The sequence below is a fragment of the Microcaecilia unicolor genome, chromosome 3 (assembly GCF_901765095.1).
Source record: "Microcaecilia unicolor chromosome 3, aMicUni1.1, whole genome shotgun sequence".
In the NCBI taxonomy this organism is placed as follows: domain Eukaryota; kingdom Metazoa; phylum Chordata; class Amphibia; order Gymnophiona; family Siphonopidae; genus Microcaecilia; species Microcaecilia unicolor.
In genome coordinates this window covers 412302445-412330297 of record NC_044033.1, presented here as the reverse complement: position 1 = coordinate 412330297, position 27853 = coordinate 412302445, and the positions used below count along the sequence as shown (strand labels likewise).

The following is a 27853-nucleotide window of genomic DNA, read 5'->3' as shown; positions in this document are numbered from 1 at the left end:
CGAGCAAAGGCGGTGCAAGCTTCAGAATCAGGTCCGTCTGCTCCTGAGGATGCCCCGCCCGTGAGCTTGGGACATTCTCCAGCTGTTGGGATCGATGATGGCCATCTTGGAAGTGGTGCCATGGGCGAGAGCGCACCTGAGACCTCTACAGTATTCTCTACTTCTGCGATGGTCTCCAGTATCTCAGGATTATCAGTGCAGACTTTCTTGGCTCCCTGCGACCCGCCTCAGTATGGAGTGGTGGCTCTCGGACAGCATGTTGCGGCAGGGAATGCTGCTGGCGCTCCCCGATTGGTGCCTAGTGGTGATAGATGCCAGCCTGAAGGGCTGGGGCGCACATTGCCAGCGGAAGCATGCCCAGGGTCTGTGGATGCCCGACGAGTCGGAGTGGTCTATCAACCGCCTGGAGTTGAAAGCGGTGTTTCTGGCTCTTCTGGCCTTTCAAGTGACCCTGGAAGGATTGGCTGTCAGTGATGTCGGACAACACGACAGCAGTTACCTACATAAATCGACAAGGCGGCACTCAGTGCAGAGCTCTAGCCGCGCAGGCCGAACAAATTTGCCACTGAGCCGAGCTGCATCTACAGTCCCTGTCAGCAGCTCACATTGCAGGTCAGAGCAACGTACAAGCCGACTATCTAAGCAGGTATCAGATCCAGCGGAGTGGGAACTAGCAGACGATGTATTCCTGCAGATATGTGCCAAATGGGGCAAGCCCGTGATGGATCTTATGGCGACCAGTTCCAATGCCAAAGTCCCGTGCTTCTTCAGCAGACGGAGGGATCCTCGCTCTGCCGGGTTGGATGCCTTGGCTCAACCCTGGCCCCTGGGCTTGGTGTATGTCTTCCCTCCGTGGCCCTTGATAGGGCGAGTGCTCCTGCGGATTCGGCTGCATCCAGGAGAAGTGGTGCTCATCGCCCCGGATTGGCCCAGGAGGCCTTGGTATGCGGACCTCCAACAGATGCTGTTGGAGGCTCCCTTTCCGTTACCTCTGGTTCCGCACCTGTTGTCACAGGGTCCGGTGGCCATGGAGGACGCCTGCCGCTTTGGTCTTATGGCATGGCGATTGAGAGGGCGCAATTGAGAGACAAAGGCTACTCAAATAAGGTAATTTCCACTCTCCTGCAGGCCCGTAAGCGCTCCACTTCCGTGGCTTATGTCAGGATTTGGCGCCAGTTTGAAGTCTGGTGTGTTTCAAGAGAGCTTTCTCCGTTGCGGGCTCCTGTCTCGCCGATTCTGGACTTTTTGCAGGATGGTGTACACAAAGGCTTGGCCTATAATTACCTGCGGGTGCAAGTGGCAGCATTGGCCTCCCTGCGTGGCAAGGTTGAAGGCGTGTCCTTAGCTGCTTATCCAGATGTGGCACGGTTTCTTAGAGGGGTGCTTCGGCTCCGTCCTCCCGTGTGGGCACTTTGTCCAGCTTGGAACCTGGGGTTAGTATTGAAGTCCCTTCAGGGGGCTCCCTTTGAACCGCTTCAGCGTGCTTCAGAGAAAGATTTGACACTGAAGGCTGTCTTTTTAGTGGCCATTACGTCGGCGAGACGGGTGTCAGAGCTCCAGGCGCTGTCCTGTAGAGACCCTTTTCTGCAATTCTCAGAGTCAGGGGTCACGGTTCGGACCGTGCCTTCCTTCATGCCTAAGGTGGTTTCAGCGTTTCACCTAAACCAGCCTGTTTTTCTTCCCTTCTTTGTTGAGGAGGAGTTTCCAGATTCATTTGGGCAGTTGCACCTTTTGGATGTGCGCAGGATTCTGTTGCAGTATCCGCGAATTACAAATTCTTTCAGGACCTCTGATCATCTTTTTGTGCTGTTTGCAGGTCCTCGCAGAGGGTCTTCAGCGTCTAAAGCCACTATTGCCCATTGGCTCAAAGAAGCTATCTTTTCAGCATATCTGCTGTCTGGCCGGGCTCCGCCTGGAGCCTTTAAGGCACATTCCACAAGAGCGATTTCCTCTTCCTGGGCGGAAACTGGAGCACTATCTCTTCATGAGATTTGCAGTGCTGCAACATGGGCTTCTAAGCTCTCTTTCGCCCGACATTGCAGGTTGGATGTGGCTGCCAGGAGGGATGCGCGTTTTGGAGCACAGGTGCTAGCGCATGGTGTGGCTTGTTCCCACCCTATTTAGGGATTGCTTTGTTACATCCCATACGTAATGGCTTCATCTGCTTGATGACAAGGAAGGGAAAATTAGGTTCTTACCATGATAATTTTCTTTCCTGTAGTCATAGCAGATGAAGCCATGAGCCATCCCTGTATGATTGTCTGTATTGCAGTGATTCTGATTTTAGGTGCTGTTCTTGTTTCCTGAAGTTATATTCCTTCCTTGGGGAGTCGGAGAACAGTCTTCAGGATTCTTGTTACAGTTATAGGAGGATGAGTTCATTCCCTCCAGTTCATGTTTTGGGAGGATGAGTTTATTCCCTCCAGGAGGATGCAAGTATTCCCTCCGTTTATGCAAAGTGGAGGACGAGTTTATTCCCTTCAGGAGGATGAGTTCATTCCCTCCTTTTTTGAGTTAATGCCCTTGTTAAGGGGCCATCGTTTGCTGTGAGGAAAGTTCATGTTATTCCCATTGCGGTTTGCCATACTGCTTTGGAAGCTTCAAATATTGAAGAGGCAGTGGAGCTAGCTGGCCATGAGGCACTGTGAAAAGTTGAGTGCTCTCTATCTCCCCCTGCTGGTTGATGGACACAACCCATACGTAATGGTTTCATCTGCTATGACTAAAGGAAAGAAAATTATCATGGTAAGACCCTAATTTTCCCATATACTGCCTTTCTGTGTTTTTTCCAACTACATTCAAAGCGGTTTACAGGTACTTATTTGTACCTGGGACAATGGAGGGTTAAGTGACTTGCCCAGAGTCACATGGAGCTGCAGTGGGAATCGAACCCAGTTCCCCAGGATCAGAGTCCGCTGCACTAACTACTAGGCTACTCAAATCTCCACCCACCTTAAAAAAGGGATCTAATCCTCGTAGCTAGACTTCTTGCTGTTCAGGATAATAAAGTTAAGAAGAAAAAATAAAAAGGGCCCATTTTGGGTGCGCACACAAAAAATAAAACAGCAGAAAGCCCAGGAGGATCACAGAGAACCAGCATCCTGGGCTACAGCTTGCTGGGGTAGGCCAACCATGTACTGAGCATGCTGGCTTTGTAGGACAGGGATCCACAAATCCAGTCCTAGAGGTCCACAACCCATAGTGGTTTTCAGGATTTCCACAATGAATATATATGAGATCTGTTTGCAAACAATGAAACAGTGAATGCAAATAGATATCATACATATTCATTGTGGAAATCCTGAAATCCAGGCTGGGATGTGAACCTCGAAGACTGGATTTGAGGACCCCTGTTGCAGGAGATGTGCTAGAAGTGACCTGGGAGGGTTGGGGGAAGCCTGCCCATTGGGCTGCAGGTCCCAATTGATCCATTCCAATGTCCTAACTTGGTTTTGCGGGAATGGCAGCCCCAGGAACACATGGCAGCAGTTCCCTGGGAGTGGGGCACATGACTCACATTGGGGCTGGTGGGAGACCCCCTGCATCACCGGAATGGCTTTTACCAGGTGAATCGCTGGAATAGCTTTACCAGGTGGTCCTTCTAGTGAAGGAGCACTGGCCAAGGAGAGTACTCCTCTTAGGCCATGCAAGGAGGAGGTGCTCTCAGGAGCCATGCCACAATGGGCAAAGCATCCTGGGCATGACCCAGTTTATGCCAAGCCCAAGGGAGGGCTGGAGGCAGACCCTGAGGGCCTTAAGATGTGAATTTTGCCTGAGGACTACATGTTGCATGCAGGATTTGATATTGATTCTCCTCAGCCTTAACAATACAGTCATTAAATCCTTGTCAGAGATGGATGAAGGAGATTGCCCCTCCTGGAGGACCTAGCAGGACCACACAAAGCTCTCACGTGCACAGTGTTGGCAGAGTGGGAGTACTCTGAAGGAGTGTTGTAGGGTGCTAAGTTTCTTCAAAGGCTCTATCTCCTGCTGCTTGAGGAAGTTGAAATATTGGCAAATTCCCAAAATGGATGCCTTCTTGTCAGCCGTGACCATGAAGATTTCTATCCCAGTGAAGGAGGGAGATTTGGCTCTTGGGGAGACATAGGAGAGAAAGGTAGAACACCTCAAGCTGGCATTCTTCTCAATGGCAACAAGGATGCTAGCCCCACAAGTGGCAGCCATGTGGTCAGAACTATGTTGCATTGGGTACAGCAAATCCCTGGTTCCCCAGAGATGGTGTGTTTGGTGTCCAGGGTGGCCTTTCCAGCATATATACGATTTAGTACCTTTCATTAGGTAACCTTGGTGGTCATGGCCAGAAGATGACTGTGGCTTCACCACTATTCATCCTCCTGTGGTGCACTTGAGCACTGTGCCCTTTTGATGGCACTTGTTCTTTGGGGCAAAAGTTGCTCAGGCATGAAGGAGGCGTGGCCCTTCTGTCTCCCTCATCAGTTCTGGGCAAAGCCTGCTTAAAGGTGAGCAGATGATTTTGGGCAAATAAGTGCACCCAAGGAACCCCAACCAGGCCAATGAGACAAAGAGTTGGCCCTTTCAGGGATTGGTGTCTCCAGAGGGGTACAATGAGAATATGCCTGGCTGCTCATGTGTTCCAATGGACAGCAGGTTGTCCCTGTTTCACCTCAAGTAGGCCTGTATTACATCCAACCAGTGAATGTTGTTGGCGGTGGTCAGTCAAGGTTATGTCTTAGACCTGGTACTGCCAGTCCTAGACGCCTTCTTGAACTCTCCTTCTAGTTTGCCTGCAAAATACCAGGTGATGGCCAACATGCTTCTACATCTGCTCTGCTTGGGGTAGTGGAGTCCATGCCTCCTGCAGAGCAGGGCAGGAGTGGCTACTTTCTTTTTTTGGTGCCAGTGAAGGATGGCTCTTACAGACCATGCTGGGCCTTTAAAAGGCATCAGTACTGTGGTTTGGGTGTCACAGTTCAGGATGGAGATGATGCACTTGGTCATTATCTTTGTTCACCCTGGGCAAGTTCCTTACTTTCCTAGGTCTGACAGGATTTGTGTCCTTAGGAAGCAGTTTCAGTTCTGTGCTCTCCCATTAGGTCTGGCAACGGCTCCACACACCTTCTTGAAAATGATAGTGGCGGCGGCCCAGCTGCACTTCCAAGGCATCCAAGTGCATACCTGTCTTGACAATTGGCTGGTCAGAGATGATTCAGAAGAGAATTTGAGTGTCCACCTCCCAGGTGATTCAGCTCCTAGAGTGCTTAGGCTGGGTGGTGAATTAGGCCAAGAGTCAATTGGTTCCCTGTCAGTAGTTGGAGTATCTGAGAGTCTTGTTTGACACAGCATAAGAGAGCGTGCTTTCACCGAGTAGCAGATGAACAAACATCAGTTTCTATTTTTAGTTTGTGTGTGCTGCTGGGATGGGGCTATGTCAAGGACTCCATGACAGCAACCCTGGAGGTAGTTCTGTGGGCATGTACACACATAGAGTAAAGGGTAGTGTATTTGATATACCACCTTTCTGTGGGTGCAACCAAAGCGGTTTAGTTATATTTAGGGATTTTCTCTAGTGGTCTCACAATCTAAGTTTTTGTCTGGGCAGGTGGTTCTCTTGTTGCGCTGATCTCCGAGGTTTCAGGATTTTGAGGCAAGTCTGCTTGTCTCTTCAGTAGCCTGGACCTGGTAGGATCATTCTGCTCACCTGTTGGAGGTGGGGTTCCCCTGTACCCGCTGGAGTGGATCATGGCGACTGCAGATTCCATTCTCGGGCTGGGGGGCTTGCAGGGGTGCTGGGTTGGTCAGGAAGCAGCCTGATCAATCAGTTTTCTTGAGGTGAGGACCATCAGGCTAGTGCATCTGAACTTCCTCCCCATTCTCCAAGGGAGAGCTGTCCAAGTGATGTCAAACAGTGGCATGGCAATGGCTTATGTCAACAAATGAGGTTAGGGGGCCATAGAACAGGAGGTCACAGGAATATGTTGCTGGGTAGAGAGGCATCTCTTGGCGCTCTTGATGGTCCATGTTGTGGGCCAGGACAGTGTCCATGAGACTTCCTTAGGCTGGTCCAGTAGTCTTCCAAACCCTTGTGAGCAAGTGAGGTTGGCCGGTGTTTGATGTGATCTGTTAGCCTAGAACCATATACCAAGGCAACTCAGTTCTTCAGTGGAAGAGAAGCCGCCTCTGCTGGTAATGATGCAGTGGTGCTGGAGTGGCCCTGGCAGGAGCCACTCCCTTTCCTTCATGGCCTCTAATTGAAGAGCACTTTTTCAAAACTCACTCGGTCCAGTTTTTCTGACAGTTTTGAGGTATGCAATGAATCTTGCCTTGATAAATGAAATTAATCGCATAGTTCACAACTGACAAAAAATGGACTGGGAGTTTTGGAAAAGTGCTCTTCAATTGAGAGAGTGCTGTATAAGTTGGCTTGGCACCCTTTCTGATTCTCCTGGTTGCCCCAGATTGGCCTTGGAGGACTTGATATGCTTTCTAGCAGGTCTTCAGCCCCCCTCCCTGGCTGTTCCTCTGAGCCAGGGCTTACTTCAGTAGGGATCAGTGGAGATAGGGACCAAGATTCCTTTTGGCTTATGTCATGGCCCTTGAGGTGGCTATAAGTCCTTTTCGCTGGCTTATGTCTGGGTGTGGAAAGAATTTGAGTTCTGGTGTGAGAAGTGTTCCCTCTCCCCTTGGCAGAGCACAATTCCCAGCCATGCTGGACTTCTACAGAGGGTGTTTTCAACAAGGCTTGGACCGCAACTCCTTGAAGGTTCAGATGGCTGTGCTTGCCTGTTTAGGGACAGGTTTGGTGGTCTTTCCCTGACAGTGTGGTGACACATTTTGTTCCCTCTGTTTGTTCAGTGACTTTCGTGAATGGGATGTAAACATACCAGGCTATAATCTATTTAGGAAAGATAGAGACGGTTGAAAAGGTAGAGAAGTGGCTCTTTATGTGAGAAACAATATGAAAACAACTGAAATACAGGGGCCTGTGGAAAGGAAGAAGTGATATGGATTGTCTTGAAAAGAGAAGATGAAACCTCTGTTCACACGGGTGTTGTCTGCAGACCTCTGACACACAATTAGAGCAGCTTGATTAAGATCTGGTTGTAGATATCCAAAAGTTGGGAAAAAAGGGGAAGTACTGTTGCTGGGAGATTTCAACCTGCTGGATGTGGATTGGAACACCCCATCTGCGGAATCAGGAAAAAAGTAGAGATATTGTGAATGCCTTTCAAAGTGCTCTGCTCAGACAAATAGTGATGGAACCCACAAGGGAAGGAGCGACGCTGGATCTGGTACTCACAAGTGGGAAAGCTGTGTCTAATGTCCAAGTGGGTGTCCACCTGGACAGTGGTGATCATCAAACAGTTTGGTTCAATATAGAGTAGAAGTCCAAAAATGCAGATACCAGAAATCTGGACTGCCTGAGAATTCGGACCCTTTAAAATTGCAACATCCAGACCGTCCGAGAATGTGAACCACAAGTGCTGTACACCTTATCCTCCCCCCACCCCTGCACTGCCGCACACACATGGTCTGGCGTCTCTTCCTCCCCTCCTGGCTCTGCTCGCAACTCGCTTTCTCTCTCTCACTCCCCCGGTGTACCTTTCTGGACGGTTCAGAGGGAAAGGCCTGGTGCAGTCTGGAGGCAGCCTGTGAGTAAGGATGCCACTGGTGCTGCAGCACGGAAGACTTGCTTGCTTTTGAAAAAGTACACTGGGAGTTCAACAGGGGGAGAGAAAGCCGTGGGCAGGGCTGGGAGGGAAGGAAGAGATGCCGATCATGTGTTTGTGTGTGTGTGGGGGGGGGGGGGGGGAGGCGCCTGGGCTTTGTATCTGCAGCTTAAGAAATTACCAGAGATAGGGAGGTGCTAGATGGGGGAGAGAGACGCTGGAAGGGGAGGAGAGACAGATGCTGGATGCCTGTTTATCTCTCTTTTTTTTTTGCTTCCTTAAATATGAATTTTAAAAGTACTGTATAAGAATCCAGAAAGTCTGGATTGACCCCATCCTCGAGCATTCTGGATTTTTGGACTTGGACTGTAACATCTAAAGCGGAGGGTAGCTACTTAAAACTGTAAGTCCTGGATTTCAAACATGCTGATTTTAGTAAAATGGGGGAATACCTGAAGAAAAAGCTGATGGGATGGGAGGACATACGATGAGTGGAAAGACAGTGGTCCAGGCTGCTATAAAAATAGACATATGAGAAGAGACTGGAAAACTTGAATATGCATACCTTAGAAGAAAGAAATTTTGGTCATAATTGTTGTTTTCTTTCCTTGAGTCCAGCCATACTAGCGTGAGACCCTCTGTCAGTGTTTGTACATAGTTCCCTGTATAGGTTAAATGGTTAACTTACTAATGCTGCAATGACAGATGGGGCTCTGATGTGGCTCAAGGGACTTTACACTGCTTTGGCAGTGGCATACTAGAAAGTTCCAGGAGGCACCAACCTATATCTCGGTGATGAGATTGGAAATCTCAGTTCTCTATATCCATCTACTGGTAGGAAAGAGATACAAGAAAACAACAAAGCAAGCGGAAGATATCCAGAAAGACCAAACTGAAGTCACAGATGTGGAGAAACCAAAATGATTTATTAGGACCCTACACGGTCCGTGTTTCGGCCAAAAAGGCCTTCAGGGGTCTACAAATTGGCATATACGGATGTTCCTCCAAAGGTTCTAACAAAATGAGACGATCGCTTTACTCCGCATCTGTGACTTCAGTTTGGTCTTTCTGGATATCTTCTGCTTGCTTTGTTTTCTAGTGTTTTTTGTGGGAGATTTGGACTCTCTTTGTTGCTGTAGGAAAGAGATACAACCATCTTGTTCAGACTGGTGTAGCTTGATTTGAAAGGAATTAACAGGTATGACCAAATTTCACCTAAAGTGGTGATGTGAATGAAATAAAGAGTACATTAGCTTGTGTGATACAGAATTAATCCTGTAGTAGTAAGTATGTGGTTTGTGTGTGCTAAATATATAGCATTGCAGCATAACAAGTCTTTTTTTTTTTTTCCCCCCCAGTGCTGGGGATTCATCGTGTCATGGATTTGTTGTATGTAAGCAAGAAAATAAAAGGTATATTATAATTTTTACATATGTACTTAGTATGTGGAGCAGAAAAGTGAATGTGTAAATGTTATAATGAGTGTAAGAGAGAGGATGTAAAGTTGCAAACAAAAAAGTAGAAAACAAGTTTCCTTGTCACTTGCAGCAGATGAATCCAGGAATTAGTGGGTTAAGTCCACCTACCAGCAGGTGGAGATAGATAAACAAACTAAAGGCAGTGATGCCAGACGGCCAGCGCCTTCCTCAGTTAGTATGTCTCTATCTCAGCAGGTGGTGGATGGCTTTTTCTCCAGCTCCTGGGCCCAAGGCCTTTGAGAGTGCTCCTGGGCCAGTGGCCAGTTTGAGCTGGGGGTGGCGGACTGGTGGTGTCCCCTTTGGCATCATACGCAGTTACTGAGTCCCTGCTGCACCTCAAATTCCCTCTGAACAGGCTTTTGCTGTTCCTTTCCTTCCCTGTTTGTTTCTGCCTCCTCACTAAAAAAAAAAAAAAGAGAACCATAGAATTTATTTAAAAGAGAAACAGAGAAGCACAGGGAAGTGTGTTTTTGCTGAGATCAGGTTTGTGTTACTCCTGTCCGAGTCCTGTTTTCTGTTGCCTGCTTGTCTGAGCCTGCCTCGAAGTGGAGTCGGAGAGTTTTTTTTTCTTCAGCTCAGCTGTCAGTTCTCGCGCTTTCCGGTCCGGGGTAAGTCCTGCTGGGTTCCTGTTCGGGGACGGGCGATGGCAGCGGAGGTGGTAAAATGCTGTTCCCAATGCGGGAAACGGCATTGGGCGGCAGGCCTTTGCAGCGCGGGGTGTGCTGATTTGGCGGGACTCGACGGAGCGGTGGCCCTCCCCCCCCCGAGAGTGTGCTTTCTCGCCGAGAGCCAGGCGATTCTCTTGCCATTTTGCGATCGGCCACGGAGCCGGCTCCGGTAGCTGTTTTGGGCAAAGCTTCTTCTCCGCTGGTAGGGGAGTCGGGGGGGCCGTCAGGCACTGTGGGCGGTGGTGCAGGTGCCATGGCTGCGACCTCCTCCGTTGTGGGGGAGGGTTTTTTGACAGTTTATTTTGCTACTCCATCAGGCGTTTTTGTTGAAAAGGGCCTTGCCCTCCCTCACGCGGTTGCGACATCTTCGGTCTTTGATTCTCTCTGAGGGTAACCAAGAGATTTTGGGTTTTTCCCCAGAGGATTTCTCCTCCCTTAAAAAGCCTAGGCTTTCTTTGGGGTCTGTGGAGGGGTCCTCCATACGGTCGCCTGCAGCTGCCTCCATGTTGGCTCTCTCGTAGCAGACGGAGGTAGAGGACGTGGAGGACGGTGTCCTCACTGACCAACCGGAGGACTCTTCCACCATGAGGATTTTCCTTAAAGAGGAGTTGGCCTCCTTTATCTCTCAGGCTGTAGAAGCCCTGAATATAGAGGACCCTGAGGTTGCGGCTTCTCAGGCGGTCAACCCCAAGATGGCTAGTACCAGATGACCTTCTAAGGACTTTCTGCTACATGAAGCTATTGAAGAGTTGATTTTGGCCCTACTACTACTACTACTATTTAGCATTTCTATAGCGCTACAAGGTGTACGCAGCGCTGCACAAACATAGAAGAAAGACAGTCCCTGCTCAAAGAGCTTACAATCTAATAGACAAAAAATAAAGTAAGCAAATCAAATCAATTAATGTGTTCAGGAAGGAGGAGAGGAGGGTAGGTGGGGACGAGTGGTTACAAGTGGTTACGAGTCAAAAGCAATGTTAAAGAGGTGGGCTTTCAGTCTAGATTTAAAGGTGGCCAAGGATGGGGCAAGACATAGGGGCTCAGGAAGTTTATTCCAGGTGTAGGGTGCAGCGAGACAGAAGGCGCGAAGTCTGGAGTTGGCAGTAGTGGAGAAGGGAACAGATAAGAAGGATTTATCCATGGAGCGGAGTGCACGGGAAGGGGTGTAGGGAAGGACGAGTGTGCGGATCTGGATGGGGGGGGGCTGAAATTAGCCAGGGCTATGGCCAGGCTGTATCCGGTTTCAGCGGACCGTTTAGAGCAATTTGTTCTACCTAGGGTGGATGCCCTGCTGACGGCGGTCACTAAGAAGACTACTCTTCCAGTGGAAGGTGGTGTGGCACTTAAGGATATGCAAGACAGACGTCTAGAGGCCTCTTTAAAACATGCCTTTGAGGTGGCTGCTTTGACACTTCGCTTCTGTTTGTAGTTCTTATGCGGCTAGAGCTTGTCTCAGTTGGCTACATTCTGTCATGGATTCGATTTCGGAGTCTGATATGCCGGGAACTCCTCAGATGTCGCTGGTGGATATTGGGCTGGCGTACTTGGCGGAAGCCTTGTATGATTTGGTCCGTGCTTCGGCCAAACTTATGGCCTTGACCGTTTCCTCTCGGCGTCTTCTGTGACTCCGTCATTGGGCCGCAGATATGGCCTCTAAGCAACGGCTCATTAAATTGCCTTTCCGAGGGAAATTGCTTTTTGGGGAAGACTTGGAAAAGACTGTTAAAGATTTGGGGGATTCCAAATCTCAGCGTCTTCCGGAGGATAGACCCAAGTCTACTTCCAGGCAGGGAGCCTCGAGGTCACGTTTCAGAGAGACGCGACGGTATCGCCCGGGGCAGTCCAACGCAGCCTTTCAGCGTCCTCGTTTTGGGCAGCGTTCTTCCTTTCGCAACGAGAAGTGTCCAGCTGGACCCCCCTCTCATCAGGGGGCTCCTTCTCGGGCCTCCCAATGATGGGGTGCAGGTCTACTCGGGAGGAGAGCAGATCGGTGGTCGGCTTTCTCTGTTTCTTCCACAGTGGGCCAGAATTACTTCGGACCAGTGGGTCCTCGATGTGGTGCGAGAAGGTTACAAGCTAGAATTCTTCTCTCCCGTCACAGACTTTTTTCTGGAGTCCCGCTGTGTATCGCGGGCCAAGAGGACAGTGGTTCTGCAGTGTTTGCGAGACCTACTAAGGATAGGGGCTATCGTGCCTGTTCCTCCTCTCGAAAGGTGCACAGGTCGGTACTCCATCTTGTTTGTGGTTCCAAAGAAGGGAGGGGCTTATCAACCTATTCTCGATCTCAGAAAAGTAAACCATTTTTGGGGGGTTCGTCACTTCTGCATGGAGACATTAAGGACATTTATTGCTGCTGTTCAGCCAGGCGAGTTTTTGACGGCTCTCGATTTGAGGGAAGCTTACCTACACATTCCCATTTGGCAGCCCCATCAGAGATTTCTCAGATTTGTGGTGCTGGGTCAGCACTTCCAGTTTCGGGCCCTTATGGCCACTGCCCCATGCACTTTTTCCAAGGTCATGGTGGTAGTGGTGGCGGCGTTCCTGCGGAAGAAGGGGATTCGAGTGCATCCATATCTCGACGACTGGCTGATTTGGGCGATGACAACAGAGGAGAGTTGAGTGGTCACTGACCGAGTGATTGTGGTGTTGCAATCCTTAGGTTGGGTGGTCAATATGGACAAGAGTCATCTGGTTCCTATTCAGAGTCTGGAGTATCTTGGAGTGCAATTCGATACGAAGCGGGGGAAGGTGTTTCTCCCCGAGGAGTGAAGGATCAAGTTGCTTTCTCAGGTATGGACCTTATTGAGTCGTTGTGCTTCCCGAGTGTGGGACTATGTTCAGCTCCTCGGTTCCATGACGGCGACCTTGGAGGTCATTCCATGGGCAAGGGCTCACATGCGGCCTCTTCAGAATTTCCTTTTGAGCATGGTCGCCGGATTATCAACAACGCCTTCCTTGGTCGAGCTGGGCCAAGGACAGTCTCGCGTGGTGGCTCCGGTCAGCCAATTTGCAGAAGGGTGTTTCTCCGGTGTTTCCCAATTGGGTGGTAGTCGTGACGGATGCCAGCCTTGTGGGCTGGGGAGCCCATTGTCTTCATCGAGTAGCCCAGGGATCGAGGACCCCTTTCGAAGCGACTTGGCCGATAAATTGTCTGGAGTTGCGAGCAGTCGTGAATGTGCAGCGGAGTTTTTAGGAACTTCTGCAGGGGCAGGTGGTTCATGTATTTTCGGACAACACCACGACGGTGGCCTACATCAGTCGGCAGGGGGGCACTCACAGTCTTCCCTTGGCAGTGGAAGCGTCTCGTCTTCTAGTATGGGCGGAAGCGCATGTTCAGAGTCTGTTGGCAGTGCACATTGCGAGTCAAGACAATGTTCAAGTGGATTTTCTCAGCCGGACTTGGCTTTTTGGCTGATCTGTCAACGTTGGGGAAGACCAGTAATGGATCTCATGGCCATGGCTTGCAATGCCAAAGTTCCCCAGTTCTTCAGCCGCTAACGGCAGCCAGGATCTGCAGGATTGGATGCTCTTCTCTGGCCATGGCCGGAACAACAGCTACTGTTTGTTTTTCCTCCGTGGCCTCTGATAGGGTGAGTTCTTTGCTGCATAGGGCGGCATTGGGGGGGCGGTCATTCTAGTGGCCCCAGACTGGCCCCGACGGCCGTGGTATGCGGATCTCTTTCGAGCACTCTCAGAGCCACCATTGTGACATCCGGTGACTCCCGATCTGCTGCATCAAGGGTCAGGTCTGATGGAAAATCCCTCCCGCTTTGGTCTTACGGCCTGGCTATTAAGAGGCAGCAGCTGAGGAAGAAGGAATTTTCAGGACAAGTCATTGCCACTCTTTTGGGGGTACAGAAGCAGTCTACTTCAGCAGCATACGCGCGAGTGTGGAAAGCTTTCTCGGCGTGGTGTGCTTTGCGTGCTGAATCGCCTTTTCGGGCGGACATTCTGGTTATTCTGGAGTTCCTTTAGGATGATCTTCAAAAGGGATTGGCATATAATTCCCTTCGAGTGCAGGTGGCCGCACAAGCTTGTTTTAGGGGCAAACTGGATGGTTCCTCTTTAGCAGCTCACTCTGATGTGGTCCGTTTCCTACGCGGGGCTCTTCGGCTTCGGCCTTCTCTGCGGCAGCTGTGCCCGGCTTGGCATTTGAATGTGGTACTGCGAGCCCTCCAGGCCCCACCATTTGAGCCGTTGAATAAGGTTTCTGAGAAGGATCTAACGCTTAAGACAGTGTTTTTGGTGGCCGTTGCTTCGGCTAGGAGGATTTCTGAAATTCAGGCTTTGTCTTGCAGAGATCCTTTTTTTGCAGTTTTCGAAAGCAGGGGTGTCGATCCGGACAGTGCCTTCTTTTTTTTACCTAAAGTGCTTTCGGCTTTCCATGTCAATCAGGCGGTTTATCTTCCATCTTTTCAAAGAGAGGATTATCTCGGGGAGTTTGCCTCGCTATGTTTCCTGGATGTGCGGAGAGCCTTGTTTCAGTACTTGCAGATCTCTAACGAGTTTCGACGCTCGAATCATCTCTTTGTGCTCTTGTCGGGATCGAAAAGAGGTGAGGCGGCTTCTAAGACTTCCATTGCTTGCTGGATTAGGAAAGCCATTGGAGTGGCGTATCTGCTACAAGGGCAGGCGTCTCCAGTGGCCCTGAAGGCACAGGCGGCTTCTTGGGCAGAGGCGTCGGCCTTATCTCTGGAAGAGATTTGTTGGGCGGCTACTTGGGCGTCCCGTCAAACCTTTGCGAAGCATTACAGGCTAGACGTGTCTGCTCGGGAGGCTGCGAGTTTTGGGGCGGGAGTGTTGGCGCGGGGAGCGTCAGCTTCCCACTCTACTTAAGGAATGCTTTGGTATATCCCACTAGTTCATGGATTCATCTGCTGCAAGTGACAAGGAAGTTAAAAGTATGTCTTACCTGATAATTTTCTTTCCTTTAACGCAGCAGATGAATCCAGAATCCCTCCTTAGTTCAGCCGACGTTTTTTTCATTTTCCGCGCAGTGTGGCTATTTTTTTCCTTCCGGGTTCTCTTTTGCAGAGTTCAGACAGATATGGGAACACGGAAAGGATTCTGATTTCTGGATCAATTTGCAGTTATTTCGAAGTTCTTATTTGGTTCTCTGTTTTTCACAGTGAGGATGGTTTCTGGTTGTTATTGGTTTCATATTTTTGGCCTTGGTAAATGCTTACAAATGACATACTAACTGAGGAAGGAGCTGGCCATCTGGCATCGCTGCCTTTAGTTTGTTTATCTCTATCTCCACCTGCTGTTAGGCGGACTTAACCGACTAGTTCCTGGATTCATCTGCTGCGTTAAAGGAAAGAAAATTATCAGGTAAGACATAATGTTACCTTGGTTTATATTGAGAGATTCTGTATGTATACATGGTAGTAGAGCCATAATCTATTTAATTGGCAAATACCAATAAAGGTATGTGTGTTTTTAAGTATGAGGAAAACTAGTTTTTGAATAAGCAGCTTGTGAGTCTAATTTTTTATACTACTGTTTTGACACATAGATGGCACTCGTGATCTAGTGAATTTATTTATTTTTACATCCCACTTTTCCCCAATCAAATCGGGTTCAGTATGGCTTAAAGATTCCTCTGGTTACCATTTTTTCTGGACTGTGGCATAGAATACTACACACTAAGGCAGAGCAAGAATGCATAACGATTCGCTTAAATAAAAAAATACATAACATTTAACAGGCAGAACAGTGCTGCTCAGCTCTAATGAGAGAGATAAAGAACAGAGGGATCAATATTCAGTGATTTAACAGGCCAGAAATGGCTCCTGGCCACTTAAATAGGCTAATTACTAATTTTCAACGACACTTAACCGGTTAGTGCCACTGAAAATAATGGGTTAGCGCCAAACTGAAAATTGGCTATTTTGGGGGTGTTTCAGGGGCGGAGTTGACACTTAACTGGCCAGGTTAACCGCATAAATGGGACCACATAAGTCGGTCCTATGTTTATACATTAACCCAAGCCAGTTAAGCATTGAATATCGCACATTTAACTGGCTATGTGTAAGCTGGCTCTGCAAACGTGGAAATTCAATGCTGGTGCCCAGGCCCAGGATTGAATTTCCAGGTTTAACACCGGTGGAGGTCAGCAAAATGTTGATCCGGGCCCAGAATACTTTGGTGCAAAGATCAGTTGGCAAAAATGAATTTGAAACTTTTGTTCTATATTCTTGTTTTTTTTTCTTCCCAAGGGATTCCAAGCAAGGATTTGGTGACTGGATTGCCAATGGCCTAGCTGGAAAGCATTCTTCATTTGTTGATGTCCTGCTTACGGAACGTGGAAGTGCTGATTCTATAGATGTTCCACTGACTGAAGTTAAGGACCATGTAGGTAGATAAAATCTGGGACAGTCCTTTGACTCAATTTATTTATTTAAGGTTTAGCAGGAATGAATAAAAAGTTAGTGTGAAATTTGAATAATCGTGCTCTCATGTTCATAATGACCTATTGTAGCTCAGGATATGAGGTACAATTGAAAAAGGGTTTGTTCAATCCAAAAAGCAAAAAAAATCAAAACAATTGCCTCCTTCTAAACATCAATATACCTCCTATATCTGAATATAATTTTTCTTGAGCTACCACTGAAAAGGCAAGAGCTAAATCCAAAATCCCTCTCCTAAAAGCCTTGTGGAATAAATTTCATATGCATTATAAAAAGGCAAGTAATTCTGATATTGCTGATTTCCAGTGTTTTTTTTTTTATGAATTACATAAGTACATAAGTAATGCCATACTGGGAAAAGACCAAGGGTCCATCGAGCCCAGCATCCTGTCCACGACAGATGAAAAGAGTCCTCTTGGAATTTTCTCTCAACTTCAGAGGAAGAAACATTTTCTAGGAGGGTTGTATGCCAAGTAACATGTCCCAGATTTCTGCAGAGCTTAAAGCAGAATTAATATTTTCATCGTGAGTGATGAAATTTTAGGACTTGCTCTTAATCAGTGATAGGGCCATGTTTACACTGACACAAAAAGCATAATCATACCAGGCTTTGAGGCATTCTCACCACATAGGCTTAAAAACTACCCAGCAACATGAGCCATTGGAAGGTAGGAGCATGATTATGGAAGCATAGAAAAATAAAGGCAGATAAATACTATATGGCCTATCCAGTCTGCCCATCCATGCCATCTGTTTATCCCTTCCTCTCCCTTAGAGATTTTGTGTACTTGCCCCAAGCTCTCTTGAATTCAGATATTGTTTTTGTCTCTACCACCTCCACCAGGAGTCAAGATGGAAGCTGACTTCTCGACGTTGGAGTCCAGGCAGATTCAGTCTTCTATTAGAAGGTATTGTGAGATACTAAGGAGCGCCCATGGGATTCAGAGGAGGATCCAAGGTACCTTTCCTCGAATGAGTCCTATGGAATTCCTTCTGAACCCTCTCCTCCACCTGAAAGGAGAGCCTTTCATTTCCTTCTTTTGTTAAGGAAATGGCTGATGCCATTCTGTTTCCTTTGGAAGTGGAAGATGAGCCCAGGGCCAAGATGCTCGAGGTCCTGGACTAAACATCTCCTAAGGAGGCTATGAGGTACTCCAGGAAGTCCTTGTTAGGAATTGGGAATCCCCTCTGTCGGTCCCTGTCATGCCCAAGAAGTTTGACACCCAGTACCAGATCCACAGTGCACCTAGTTTTGATAGGCCTCAATTGCCTCACAATTCCATATTGGTGGAATCCGCTCTCAAAAGAGCCAGGAGTTCCAGGGACTATGCCTTGGCACACCAGGCAGAGAAGCTAGAATCCTGTATTCTTTTGGGAGGAAGATGTACCATGCTTCAATTCTCATTTCTCAAATACAATCATACCAGCTCTTCACAAGTGTCCACTTGTGAAGCTTGGTGCGCAAGCTGTCCGACCTTGCTGAGATGCTTCTTCTGGAGCAGGACAAGTCAGTTCGCCAGTTGGTCAAGCAGCAGAGTCAGTTCACCAGCTGTCAGGCAGCAGAAGGCGTGTTGAAAGTTCTTGACAAGGGGCACTTATGACACTTTTGATGTGGCATCCAGGATCTCTGCTCAAAGTATAGCAATGCGAAGACTCTCATGGCTGCGTGTTTCTGACGTGGAATATTCTGTTCAGCAGAGATTGACAGATGCCCCATGCTGGAGGGATAACCTTTTTGGAGAGAAGGTTGAGGAGGTCGCAGACCAAATAAAAAAACACATCGATACTATCTCGTCTTTCTCCTGCTGGGCGCCTTTTTCATCAGCCTCCTCATCTAGGAGGACTTTTGGCAAGCCAAGGAGGAGTTGCTATTATTGTCCTAGGCATAGGTACAACCTTTTGGCTCACCAGCCTACTCAGGCTGAACCACTCTGTGCTCATTCACGTCAACAGCGTGTGCCAAAGACCCCTGCTGCTCCCCAGTCAAAGGAAGGGATGAGTTTTTGACTGGCTCCAGCAAACCATAGCTGCAGTAAAAGTGACTTGCTGATCGGGGGGGAGGTTCAAATAGTCCGTCTCAGATGTACTGTCATTTGGTATCTCAAGCATCCAAATTGCCCACTGAGAGCTCATATGTTCAGCTGTCAGCACAGACAGGTACTTGCAGAGGAACTCTGCACCCTTCTGAAGCCCCATGTGGTCAAGCTTGTTCCACTAGGGGAGGACGGGTGGGGATTCTATTCCAGCTACTTGTGCAAAAGGAAACAGGGAGAATGCATCCCATCCTAGACCTAAGGGCCCTGAACAAATTCTAATCCAAGAAAAGTTCAGGATGGTTTCCATGGGCACCTCAGAGAAGGCAAAAGTAGAGACTAATAGACGATTCACCACTGGAGACGTGAGTCCAACAGTCTTTATTATATCAGAGATAGCGACCCGACACAGGCCGTGTTTCGACGCTAAAAAGCGTCTGCATCAGGGGTCAATAAATACACCAAGTAATGAATGCTTAACGAAGAGTCCTACTTGTATATGTGTTGTCAACTCACTGATCACGTAGCACCAAACAGAATATGCTGGATACAAACTATCAGACTCCAGTGGTGAATTGTCTATTAGTCTCTACTTTTGCCTTCTGTGATTCGTCATCGTAGAGAACTTTTCCTGTTCTATATATTGTTCCATGGGCACCTCCCAATGATTCAGAAAAACAATTGACTATGCTCTCTGGACTTAAAGGATGCATATACTCATATCCCGATACTTCCAGCCCACCGGAAGTGTCTTCAGTTTCATCTGGGTGTTATCACTTTCAGTATTGCATGTTGCCTTTTGATCTCGCGTCACTCCCAGGGTCTTCACTAAATGTCCAGCAGTAGTTGCAGCATCAATGTGCAGACTAGGAGTCCATCTTGACGACTGCTGGTGAAAAGTACCTCAGAGGAAGGTGCTCAGGAGTCCATGCGGATGACTATTTGGGTGCTTGAGCTACTAGGGTTCGTTTTAAACTACCCCAAGTTCCATCTCTGCCCTGTCCAGCAATTGGAGTTCATAGGCGCCCTGCTCGATACTCAAATGGTTTGAGCCTACCTCTTGGAAACGAGAGCGGACAATCTGGTCGCACTCGCATCCAAGGTTTGTATCTCTCAGCAGGTCACAGCTCAGCAAATGTTGAGATTGTTGGGCCATATGGCTTCCACAGTGTACACCTATGGAATGTCTTCACATGAGGTCATTTCAATGGACTCTAGCTTCTCGGTGGTATCGAGCCACTGGGAGTATAGAAGGTGTCATCCAAGTATCCCCAGAGCTTTTACACTCCCTTCCCCCACCAGTTTGACTCTGGGACCTCCATTCCAAATTCCTCAGCCACAAAAAAGTGCTGATGATGGATGCATTTCTTCTGGGATGGGGAGATCATGTAGATGGGCTTCAAACTTGAGTAGCTTGGTCCTCCCAAGAAACGAATATGCAGATCAAGCTCCGAGCAATCTGGAACGCTCTAAAAGCTTTCAGAAATTGGCTATGTCACCAAATTGTTCTCATCCAAACAGACAATCAGGTTGCAATGTATTATACCAACAAGCGGGTGGCACCAGATCATGCCGTGTCAGGAGACCGTCGGATGTGGCATTGGGCTCGCCAACCTGGCATGTTCTTTCAAGCCGCTTGTCTGACGGGCAAAAACAATACCTTGGCCGACATACTGAGCAGGATAATGCAACCTCATGAGTGGTCTCTCAATATGGGCATAGCCTGCAAGATCTTCCGAGTGTGGGGCACCCACTCAGTGGATCTTTTTGCCACTCAGACCAACTACAAGGTCCCTCAGTTCTGTTCCAGGCTTCAGGCCCACGACAGGCTAGCATCGGATGCCTTCCTCCTCAGTTGGGGTACAGGTCTTCTTTATGTATATTCTCCCATACCTCTACTGGGAAAGACTTTGTTGAAACTCAAGCAAGATTGCGGAACCATGATTCTGATTGCATAGCAGGTATTCTCCGAGGACAGCAGGCTTTATATTCTCACAATCTTTCAACCTCTCCTTGGAGTTGTTTCCTTTGTTATTTTTAGATTATTTTTGCTATAGTATAAATCTTAGGAGACCTCGTTTGTGCTATGGGTGCAGTTGAGCGTGTCTCGCACTCCACAAAGCTCTGATTAGACTTTTGTAAATTCCAGACCGGGTGATACGTGTCGGCGTCACCCATTTGTGAGAATGTAAAGCCTGCTGTCCTTGGAGAACATCTGCTACAGGTAAGTACCTTCGCTTTGTTTTTGTATAACTTTGCATAATTCAGACTTTCTTCAGTGCATAGTTTTGATATTTTTGGTGCATAATTCCCTGGGATGCAACCATTAAAATTTTTGTAGGTGTTCTCTGCTTTCCAGTCTTATAATCCAGTTTAAATCTGTTTGTGCTGACCGTTAAACTAATTACAAATATATAAGTACATAAGTACATAAGTAGTGCCATACTGGGAAAGACCAAAGGTCCATCTAGCCCAGCATCCTGTCACCGACAGTGGCCAATCCAGGTCAAGGGCACCTGGCACGCTCCCCAAACGTAAAAACATTCCAGACAAGTTATACCTAAAAATGCGGTATATCTGGGTTGTACATGATAGAATAATTCTTACTGTATATAAATATTTCATCTTTATTTGGTTTGTTGTAACTGATACTTCTAGTGGATGTGTGTGTGTTTAATCAAACTAGAAAAAATGTTTTAGCTAGTGGGACTTTTTTAATGCTTATTGGAATTATAGACAAACATGCTCATTATGCTCTTTTTTTGTAGGCTGATATAATTATTAAACTATGGAAGAATGGATTCACTGTAAATGGTGGTGACCTCAGGACCTATACAGATGCAGCAAACCAACAGTTTTTGGAGTCCATGAGAAGAGGGCAAGTTGCTTTCCTTGTGCTGAGCTAGAATTTGCATGTGTTGGTCATTCTTTGCTCTTGTTGACTGTTTTAATTAGACTTGGCAAGTTTTTTCAATAATAAATGAAGGTTCATGGTGGCAGATCACAGCACTGGTTCTGTTTTGAGCTGAAATTTGAGAGGAACTGGAGGAACCAGCCCCCCCAAAAAGGGGGGGGGGGGGGAAATAATTTTGAATGACAGAGTTCCAGATTTCTGCAGTCTTATTTAATAGAATTCATGAAAAAATCAAGAGATGAGAAATGTGTGTGTGTGGTGGGGGTGGTTCTGCATGAAATTTCTGTGAGCTTTAGTTTATTTGCCAGTTTCCTCTTGCTCTATTTGGCCTTATAGCTCAGGTGAGATCTGGTGCTACAAACTTCCATTCACAACTGTCCAGGATTTTTTTCCCTCTATTTTTATATTCCCTTCCAACTTGTATTTCTCCAGTCATTCCAGTGTCTATTCTTATCCTGGATTTGTGCATTTTATTTTTTTTTTATTTTTTGTTACATTTGTACCCCACGCTTTCCCACTTACGGCAGGCTCGATGCGGCTTACATGGGGCAATGGAGGGTTAAGTGACTTGCCCAGAGTCACAAGAAGCTACCTGTGCCTGAAGTGGGAATCAAACTCAGTTCCTCAGTTCCCCAGGACCAAAGTCCACCACCCTAACCACTAGGCCACTCCTTCTGGAATCTTGTAATCATGTGTCTTAAACTCCAGTCTCCCAAGACAGCTTTCACAGCCCATGGAGGAGAGAAAATAGCCATTGTACAATAGCACTTAAATCTCTCCTTCACAAATTGTGAATGCTGTCTTGGGTGACTCGGGAAGTAGAAGACCTGAGCTAAGAATCAGACTAGGTCCTTATGTATGGCAGTGTTTAGCCTTGCCAATGAGCTAACAGGCCGGTCCTATTTCTGTTATGGTTTCAATTGGAGAAAGTCTTGAGGAATTAGGAAAGCAAGCAAACCACCACCCCCAAGAAACATCCCCCCACACACATACACAGCTTTCATCTAAACCCCCCCCCCCCCCCCCAACAAAAACAGGTACCAAAGTATTTTTGGATTAATTATCATTTGATTATAGCTTAGTGTGAATTTACTCCAGTTCCTTGTGCATTTGTTGGTATTGGAATATTCATTTTCCTTATAACTAGATCTCCAAAGTGCAAAGTTTTCTACTGCGTAAAAATATAAAGTATGTTCCTATCTTTCCATATGTGAACTTCTATGAATTTTCCAAGGAAGAGAATACATATGCTTAAATGTTGAGAATTATCCCATATAATTTAAGTGCTTAACAGGTCATGTTATACTCTGTGCAGTTCTGATTGCTTCCTTATTCTTTTTATTCACTAGAACAAGGCTTTGGATCCCCATTTCTATATATCCACAATGAATATGTGTACTATAAGTTTGCATATATTAGTTCTCCAAGGACAAGCAAGCATAATAATCTCACATGGGTGAAGTCATCCATGGAACCCAGTGTGGACGCTGCCATAGTGCACTGTCACTTTAAAACTGTGAGGCGTGGGACCAGCAGTCTTGCATTTTCTGCAGAGCAGAGAGGTTGTTTTTTTAAATCTCTCCTCAGCGTGTAAAACCTTTTCTCTCAGCCTGTAAAACCTTTTCTATTTTTGGTTCCTTCCCTTTTTGGGATATTTTTCTGTCATATATTTGTTTGTTCTCATTATTAAATTTAGTCCTAAGGCATTCTGTCTGAACCTTCTCAGCCACCTGAAAAGCGTAAGTCTTCTCCTGAAAGTATATTCTTTCCTGGTTTTGTCTGAGAGATGGCCCAGACCAAACCTTTCAAATTGGAAACTGAAGAGGAACCTCGTTCAGAGTTCTTTGATGTTCTAGATTATGACTTTCCTCCTAGAGAGGAAATCACTGTTCCCCTTCATACAGTGATAAAGGATGCTGTTTCAAATACTGGAAAGCTCCTCTAACAGTCAGGTTGCGCCAAAGAAAATTGATATTATGTACAGGATACAGAAATGCACTGGGTTTGAAAAACACAATTACCCCCATTGTTCCTTAGTTGTGGAATCTGCCTTAAAGTGCACTCTCAGTGTGAGATTTCATGCTTCTGCTCCTCCAGATAGAGAAACTAGAACATTAGACTTTTTTTGGAAGGTGAAGAAATTATGAGCACAAGTTATGCATTATGGAATAGGGTTAAAAGGTTAGAGATTGATAAAGTCTGTACAGCTCTGGAATTTATCAAATTGATAGTACTTGCAGGACTCTGGGATTTATGGTCCCTAGAATTTATGGTACCTCTACAAACAGGCCTGGGAAAGGAGACTAGTGTAAACAGTAAAAAGAATGTTGCCAGTCCCTGGAAATCAGATAAGCTCTGAGAAAGACAGTCTTGCAGAAGAAGGAATTATTGTTTGAAATGGTATATAAACTGTCCTCTCAGAAGAATATTTTGGGAGATGAAAACAGAATAACATCCAGTTATGTTACTGTATAATTCTCTCAGAAATGTATTTGTAATTGGTAAGCCAGAATAATAAAGATATTTCTCATATATTGTTTGATTAGCATTGGTTTCTGTTATCCCTCCCAGTTGAGAATGGCTAGTTCATGCTAATTGGGAGGGGATAGAGCAGCCTTTATAATTAAAAACAAAGGCAAACGTTTCAAGCCTCTATGCTAACCAACCGCATATTAGATTATCAAGTTTATTCTACAATTTACTTAAACTCTGTGATACAGAGTGCTTTCTCCTTTGCAGACTTCCTTCTTTCCTTCTGAAAGGGCTGCTGAGTTTCTTAAACTTCACAGAAAACTTCTGAATTGTCACAAATATCTGGCAAGACAGGTCTTTGAAGTCTCTTCTCCCATATCCACCTTAGGAATAATGCCACGTTTTTCCTGGCTGAGTTTCCAACCTCAAATCTGCAGTCCAGGAATGTCTAGCAGATGACCCTTTTCATGGGGATAACTTATTTGGTGATAAAGTCAAGGAAGTGGCCAACCTAATTAAGAAAATCATACAGATACCATTAGTATTCTCTCCAGGTCCCACAGCACTCTACCATTTCTTCTTATAGAAGATTTGTGGGAGGATTTTGATTCTGTAATTACTACACATCTAAGTGTCGTTATACTCTACTGCTCCTCCTGTTCTGTTTCTGTTGTGTTTCTGTTGGTGAGCCCTTAGGTTCCCTAAGGCCCCGCAAGGCCCCAGAGGACAGCCGAGCACCCCGAATCTTCACCCGCGGCGACCGCCGTTCACCGAGGGTTGAGCCCTCAGCTGCAAGCGGCCAGCAGGACTGCTGGAACCGCGGGGTGACGGCTGACCTGGCTGGTAGTCAGAACGCAGTCTTTAAGGGAGGACTAGCAGGGGCGGCTAGCACTCCGAGAGGGAACAGCACTGTCTCAGAATGAGGGCGAGCGGACGGCTAGCCCCAGCACAGTCTCTGGAGGATAGCTGGCAAGGGTGGCCAGCAAGTAGCACAGTCTCTGGAGGATGGCTGGCAAGGGCGGCCAGCACGTAGCACAGTCTAAGGAAGAGGGCTAGCAGGACGGCTAGCAAAAGCACAAACTCTGAAGGAGAGGCTAGCAGGACGGCTAGCCCAAAAATACAATCTCTGTAGGAGGGCTAGCAGGACGGCTAGCGAAAGTCACCGTCTCTGAAGAGGGCTAGCAGGACGGCTAGCAGAAGGCACAGTCTCCGAGGGGGCTAGCAGGACGGCTAGCAGAAGGCACAACTCCGACGGAGAGGCTAGCAGGACGGCTAGCAGAAGGTACAGTCTCTGTAGGAGGTTAGCAAGTAAACACAGGGAAACCCACTGTGACGGCTTCAGTAACCAACGAACCGGAAGCAGTGAATTTCCCTGTTTCCAGGTTTAAATATTGCGCCGTCCCGCCCCCTCCCCGAGAGAGGAACCAACCAACCTGACCCCAGGAGGCAATGGGCCTCGGGATTGGTCGGCCCGCTCTCCAGGCGGGGCCTCGGGACCGGCACACCAATCCCGGGAGCGATGGGCGGAGCCTGTGCGCTGGTCCGCCCTTGGAGGCGTCGATGCAGGCGCCGCCATCTTCGTTGGCGCAACGCCCCGTTCCCTGAGGTCGGCGCTCGCCCGAGCGGGTCGCCGGTCCCCGCGACCGCGTCGGTCTTCCCGGAGGTCCCCCTTCGCCACCCCGGGCGTCGCGGGAGTCGCTGAATCGCGCCCCCTCCACCTGGAGCACAGGTAGGACCGGGGAACGGGACAGTATCCTCCCCGGATGCCCCCCTTCCCCCGGGGCCGGGTTTAGACGGAAACCGGGCGTGGAAAGCTCTGATCAGGTCTGGCGCATGGACGTTCGCCGCGGGCTCCCAGGAGTTGTCTTCGGGACCAAAATACTTCCAGGATAACAAATAATACAGCCTTCCCCGCCGCTTCTTTGAATCTAGCACCTCCTCTACTTCATACTCCGGATCAGGAGTAACCTCGAGAGCTTCATCCTTGGATTGGTGAGGGTGCCATCTGGACCCACGAAATTTCTTCAATAAGGAGATGTGGAAGGCATTGTGCACTCGTAGGGTCCTCGGTAACCGCAACCGGTACGTTACTGTTCCAATTCGTTCTTGGATAGCAAAAGGTCCAATGTACTGAGGTCCCAGCCTCCGGGAGGGCACCCGGAGTCTCAGGTACTTTGTGCTTAACCATACCTTCTGCCCCGGCTGGAGCACTGGGGCGGGTCGCCGGTGGCGATCTGCAAAGACTTTATTTTTGGCAGCTGTTTTTTGTAGTTGTTCCCGGGCCATCTCCCAGACCTTCTGCAGATCCGCTAGAGTTTGGTTCCCCACGGGGGTTAGGGCTGGAGAAGGGAACGGCCCTGGAAGCCGAGGATGTCGTCCGTATACCACGAAGAACGGAGAGTGTCCTGAGGATGAATGGTCACTCTGGTTATATGCAAACTCGGCCCATGGAAGCAGAGAGGCCCAGTTATCTTGACGTTTGTTGACAAATGCCCGCAAGAATCCTTTCAATGTTTGATTAATCCTCTCGACCATGCCGTTGGTTTGGGGGTGGTAGGCGGATGAAAAGTGAGTCTCTACCCCCAAAGCCGTGCACAAGGCTCTCCAGAAGCGTGAGGTGAATTGGGGTCCTCGGTCACTGACGATCCGACTGGGCAGCCCATGTAACCGAAAAATGTGCTGAATGAAGTACTGAGCTAAAGAGGCCGCCGATGGAAGGCTCGGTAATGGAACAAAATGAGCCATTTTGGAGAAACGGTCTACCACCACCCAAATCACGGTGTGACCCCGGGAGCTGGGGAGGTCGGTGATGAAATCCATGGATAACTCCGTCCAGGGAGCGGTCGGTATGGGCAGTGGTTGCAGGTCCCCCACGGGAGGCCCAACTAGTGGCTTAGTCCGTGCACACACAGGGCACGTAGTAACAAATTGGAGAATATCCCGCCTCATATGAGGCCATTGATACTGTCTAGCAATGAACCGGAGGGTCTTCTGATACCCGAAATGCCCAGCCCATCTAGATGAATGCCCCCATTGCATTATTCTTTCTCGGTCGGCGGCCGGCACTAACTCCTTAGTCGGCGCGACCTCCCCCGTAGCCGCACTGAGACATGCCAGATTTAACATAGGGTGGATCTCCTTGGTCTCCTCAGGAACTTCAAATGCTCGGGAGAGCGAGTCCGCCGGGGTATTCTGAGAAGCCGCCCGAAACACTAACTGAAAGTGAAATCTGGCAAAGAATAACGACCATCGGGCCTGTCGGGGATTTAACCGCTGAGCCTCTTGAAGATACAGGAGATTCTTGTGATCCGTGATCACCGTAAATCGGTGCTCCGTTCCCTCCAGCAGATGCCTCCATTCCTGCAGGGCTAGTTTCAATGCCAAGAGTTCTCTATCCCCTACCGTATAATTCCGTTCTGCCGGGGAGAATTTACGCAAGAAGAATGAGCAAGGTTGACGCCGGCCTTCGGGGTTGACTTGAGAGATGACTGCCCCGGCCCCCAAGGCGGACGCGTCCACTTCTACAATAAAAGGTTTCTCGGGATCTGGAGCCAACAGGATGGACGCTGAATTGAACGCCTCCTTTACGTGGCGAAAGGCCGCTTGCGCTTCTGGCGGCCAATCCCGGACTTTCGCGTTCTTTTGGGTGAGCGCCGTCAGCGGAGCTGTCAGTTGGGAATACTGAGGGATAAACTGGCGATAATAATTCGCAAACCCCAGGAAACGTTGCAGTGCTTTCAATCCCAGCGGTTATGGCCACTCCCGAATCGCCCGGAGTTTGTCCGGCTCCATCTGTAGCCCCCCGGGTAACAGAATATGTCCTAAAAAGGGTAGTGACCGCTGATGAAAGGCGCATTTGCTGAGTTTAGCGAATAGACGGGCTTGTTGTAACCGTTGCAGCACTGCGCGGACGTGGCCCGTATGCTCAGCGGGGTCTTTGGAAAAAACCAGGATGTCGTCCAGGTATACAATCACCGTGGAGTTCAGCAAATCCTCAAGCACATAGTTGATAAGTCGCTGAAACACCGCAGGGGCATTACATAGGCCGAACGGCATCACCCGGTACTCGAAATGTCCCTCGTGGGTGTTGAAAGCCGTCTTCCATTCGTCCCCTGGCCGGATACGAACTAAATTGTAGGCCCCCCGCAAGTCCAACTTAGTAAACACCTGGGCTCCTTGCAGCCTGTCAAAGAGCTCGGGAATGAGCGGTAGAGGAAAGCAATCCTTCA

At 48.1% G+C, this 27853-nt stretch overlaps 1 protein-coding gene across 1 annotated transcript in view; it reads left to right on the top strand.

Annotated features, from left to right (window-relative positions):
• UBXN2A (UBX domain protein 2A) overlaps positions 1-27853 on the top strand; it is a 123233-nt gene that overhangs the window by 32637 nt on the left and 62743 nt on the right. The window contains exons 3-5 of the mRNA XM_030198806.1: positions 9008-9061; positions 16014-16149; positions 21007-21116. Coding sequence (XP_030054666.1) covers positions 9008-9061; positions 16014-16149; positions 21007-21116 — 300 coding nt within the window. The remainder of the gene's footprint in view (positions 1-9007; positions 9062-16013; positions 16150-21006; positions 21117-27853) is intronic.